Source organism: Dipodomys ordii, unplaced genomic scaffold, assembly GCF_000151885.1.
Source record: "Dipodomys ordii isolate 6190 unplaced genomic scaffold, Dord_2.0 Scaffold6, whole genome shotgun sequence".
Lineage (NCBI taxonomy): Eukaryota > Metazoa > Chordata > Mammalia > Rodentia > Heteromyidae > Dipodomys > Dipodomys ordii.
Window position 1 is genome coordinate 13,641,283 of NW_012267222.1, and position 4,366 is coordinate 13,645,648.

A 4,366-nucleotide genomic window follows, 5' to 3' on the forward strand; every position below is an offset into this window, starting at 1 on the left:
GGTTTTATCTTTTTAGGGAGGGCAAAGGGGGGAGAGGGACACAGAAATGGGAGAGGATAGGTGAACAAATGAAGTCATGGTATTCAGTAGACACTATGTGGAGCATGAACTATGTAACTTGTGGGCAGGGACAGGAGGGGGAAATGGGAAAAGCGAAGGAAAGGGTGACATTGTCCAAAAAGGATTGTACTCATTACCTGACTTGTGACATGGTAACCCTTCTGTACAACACTTTAATAACAACAATAAAGTCATATTATATATATATATATAGTTATAGTTATAGTCATATATATAACTTTAGCTAGGCACTGGTGGTTCACATCTGTAATCCTAAGTACTCAGAAGGCTGAGATCTGAGGATTGTGGTTTGAAGTCAGCCTAGGAGGAAAAGTCAGGGAGACTCTTATCTCCAATTTGTTAACCAGCAAAAAGCTGGACATGGAGGTATGGTTCACGTGGTAGAATGGCAGCCTTGAGTAAAAAAAGCTAAGGGAGAGAGCTCAAGGGCCTGAGTTCAAGCCCTCCTGGCACTTAAAAAAAAGAAAAAGAATATGGCTTAATTCCATGTTATAAAATTTCATAGAAAATACTTTTACAGATTCAATCGAACAAGTTAAAAAGTGTTAATGCCAGAGCCATAGTTCAAAGCCATCCTTGGCCAGCTATGAGCCATATAACCAGCCAGCCCCTCCCCCTGTCTCCACAGGTAGGGTTTGGGGCTAGTGGGGGGCGGGGAGGGGGCAAAGTTGGAGTCTGGGCACCTGGGCCATCTTCTGCCCCTCTTCATGCTCTCTCTGTCTCTCTGCAGCCACGTACAAGCCGCAGCTCCCAGGGAAGCAGTCTTTCCTCTATAACGAGGACAACAAATGGATTCCAGCTGTGTAGCGTGGCAGCCCCCAGACCCTGGCCCCTGCTCCCCAGGACTTTCTGCAGGAGAGTGTGGCCGCTTGCCCACCCGCCAACCCCCACCCAGCCTCGTCCTGACCTGCCTCCCAGAGCCTACACCCATCCTTGTCTATGGCCAAGGCTCTGGGTGAGTCCCCTCCGCAGTCTTGAGAGGCTGCTGAAATACAGACTTGGAGCAGAGCTCCCTTCTATCACAAAGACCACCAGTGGCAGAATCCCTGTCTAGAAACCTAAGGCCTGGTAGAAGATCTGGGGCCTTGAGTATGCCCCCCCCAAGTGCCCCACCCATCTGTCCTGATGCCCACACTCTTCGATTTCCAAGAGCCAGCAAGTTCCAGGGGTGGCTGTGACAGAGACATGGGGTATTGCCTGGGCCCCTTGCCCCCAGCCAAGCCTCAGTCTTCACCTGGAGCCATGGGAATCCCATGCCCCTCCCCTGCACCTCTCAGTTTATGGATCTGCAGGCTACAGAGCTTGTCCTGGAAGCTGGTCCCAAAGGGCCAGGAGGCCACCGTGCTCCATGCCTGCAGGCTCCCCCTGCGACCTTTCCTCTGCTGGTCCTGCTCTCCCCACCTCCCACCCTCACCCCATCTGCTGCTCCAATGTCCAAGTTGGACACAGACTTTAATGGATCTCTTCTGGCTTTCCAGATCTTTCCCCCTTCACCAGAGGAAGAGGTGATCAAGGAGTTGAGAAATAGAACCAACCACCCCTTACCCCCCTCCTCCAGCATTGGCGATGTCGCTTTTCTAAATGAGAATTTCTCTTGTGTGGCTCCCCTCCCTTCCCCAGCCCTCAGCACCCCCACGACGTCTGGGATGATGCATAAGGCCTGCACTTGCCCTGCCTCTCCTGTACTTTCTCTGGGAATGCTACATCCTGAGCCTCCCCCTCAGAACTGGCTGCTGATTGGCTCTCCCTTTGGGGTGGGAGGGAGAAGGAAAGTGAAAATAACATATTCAATTAAAATGAGTTCTTGCTTTTCTCAGATGCGTTCCTCACATGCCACTCCAGCAGGGGTTAAAGGTAGAACCACTTTGTGCTTCTGTCTGCTCGGGACCCAACACTGCCAGGGCCTGGGTGAGCGATGCGCAATGCAAACAAACCAGCTGAGTTCGTGGCTGCCTGAGGTGTGGACTCATTGGCAGTCTGGGGAATCGTTGTACCCTGGATCTCTCCGTGTGAGATGTGGACGTCTATAGTTCAAATTAATTCTGTGTGTGTGTGTGTGTGTGTGTGTGTGTGTGTGTGTGTACTAGGGCTCAAACTCGGGGCCTGGGTGCTGTCCCTGAGGTTTTTTTTTTTTCTCTAGTTTTTTTTCTTTTTTTAGTGCTTTCACTTGAGCCACAGTTTCATTTCTGGTGTTTTGGTGATTAAATGGAGATGAGTCTCATGGAATTTCCTGTCTGGGCTGGCTTTGAACCGCCATCCTCAGATCTCAGCCTCCTGAGTAGCTAGGATTATAGACATGTGCCACTGGTGCCTGGCTCAAACTTAAAAACAAAACAAACAAAAACAGGTTTTGTTCAAACAAATCCTACTATGTGAAAAGCAGAGCTTCTGGAATTGAAGCTGGGGCTGTTCTGGGGTGTCAGCCTGGCCTTGAAGACCCACGGGTGAACCTGATGCTCAGGAGATGATCGCTACTGGCAGAGTATACTAGGTCTTACTTTTTTTTTTTTTTTTTGTAGGTCCTGGGGCTTGAGCTCTGGGCCTGAGTGCTGTCCCTGAGCTCTTCAGCTCAAGTGCTCTACCATTTGAGCCACAGCGCCACTTCCAGTTTTCTGGTGGTTTATTGGAGATAAAAGTCTCACGGAATTCAGGTCCCACGACCAGCAAAAAGAAAAGTCTCATGGACTTTCTTGCCCTGGCTGGATTTGAACCGCTATCCTCAGATCTCAGCCTAATGAGTAGCTAGGATTACAGGTATGAGCTACCTTCACTGGGCCAGGTCCTACATTTTATAGGAAGAAACACAAACTGTAGCAGTGAACGTGGGAAAGGAGGAAGGGATGGAAAGTGGGGGGGGGCCCTGGGAAGGTGGCTCAGTTGTAGAGTGCTTGCCTTGCATGCATGAGGCTCAAGTGGTAGAGCGCTAGCCTTGAGCTGAAGAGCTGAGGGACAGCGCCCAGGCCCAGAGTTCAGGCCCCACGACTGGACCAAAAAAAAGCGGGGGGAAGGAGAGGGAGGGAAGGAGGAAACCCTGACTTGTTCATCCTTTAGAGGAAACAAAGGGCTTCCTGGTAGTCATTGATATCTGTGGCCTAAATACTCCCACCAGTAAACCCACGATGCCACTGGCACACAAGTGGGAAGTTGGGCATAGTGGCTCTTGGGAGCTGGCAGGTGCCTGGCTCCAGAGGAAAAGGCTGCCTGGAGGCTGGCTAGCAGGGCAGAGCTGGCAGAGGGCCTAGGTCGCATGAATCGCAACCCTGGCCCCACCTGGGAAGTCCTCATCTCAGCTCTTTTGGAGCCTTTCTGGGCCTTTATCTGTCAGCAACCCTCAGCCTCATGGGACCACTGCTGGACCCAGCGGCCGTGCAGGGTGTCGCCTCTACCCCCCCCCCCAGTCTGTGCTGACCTCCACCCTTCCTACGTGAGGCAAGAGAAGGAGGGGAGAGGGGAGGGGGGAGAAAGAGGAACAGGGGAATGAGGAGGGAGAGGCAGAAGGTGGGAGGAGGGGGACAGAGACCTCATGTACCCCATCCTTTCAGAGGAAGACTCCCACAGCAGGTGCAGTGGCACATCAGAAGGCTTTATTACTAAGTACATCATGTATCATGTTGTTAGAGGTGTACAAAATGCATGATTGAAGAGCCACTAAAAAATAGTCCAAGAAATGTGAAACATACATTCTTTGAAATGATAAAAACATATCCATGAAAAATATAAAATGTTGCATATGTATATACACACAATATATTTATAATATATATATAACATACATGAAGACTGTAAATAGGAAATGTGTACAGTAGTAGTGGCAAGGCAGTCGTTTTACCCAGGGGTGGCTTTGATCCAGTCAGCTCTGCTATTTACACCCAGCCTGCCTTGAGGAAGCAGGCAGCAAAGACATCTCCATGAGCGGGTCTTTACCAAGTCCTTTGTGCTGAAAACCAAGTCTTCCAGGGACTTGGCCACAGGGTGGGAAGTCCTTGGAGTGTTGATAGGAGAGTCCAGTAGGGCAGGGTGTCCATGGGGAGTGAGGCCTTCGCCCTCTGAAGGGCAGGGGCTTCGGCGGGGGACTGTGAGGAGGAACCCAGATGCTGGGTCAGGGGAGGGGGAGTGGATTCAAGCTGGATGGGGTTCCGATCAGGGGACCTCCGAGGTCCCTTCCTGGATCCGACACAGGTGGGTCTGTGACTCGAGCAAGACAGTCCAGTGGCAGCCCTGAGACCCGTGGGGAGGTCCTGTGCGGTGTGGGGCCCATCCGGGTGCCAAGGCGTGGGCTCAGGCC

At 51.5% G+C, this 4,366-nt stretch overlaps 1 protein-coding gene across 1 annotated transcript in view; it reads left to right on the forward strand.

The window, feature by feature from the left end:
* Stpg1 (sperm-tail PG-rich repeat containing 1) overlaps window positions 1-893 on the forward strand; it is a 34,431-nt gene extending 33,538 nt beyond the window's left edge. Inside the window, exon 8 of the mRNA XM_013033761.1 lies at window positions 812-893. Coding sequence (XP_012889215.1) covers window positions 812-888 — 77 coding nt within the window. The 3' untranslated portion in view covers window positions 889-893. The remainder of the gene's footprint in view (window positions 1-811) is intronic.
* The last annotated feature ends 3,473 nt before the right edge of the window (window positions 894-4,366 follow it).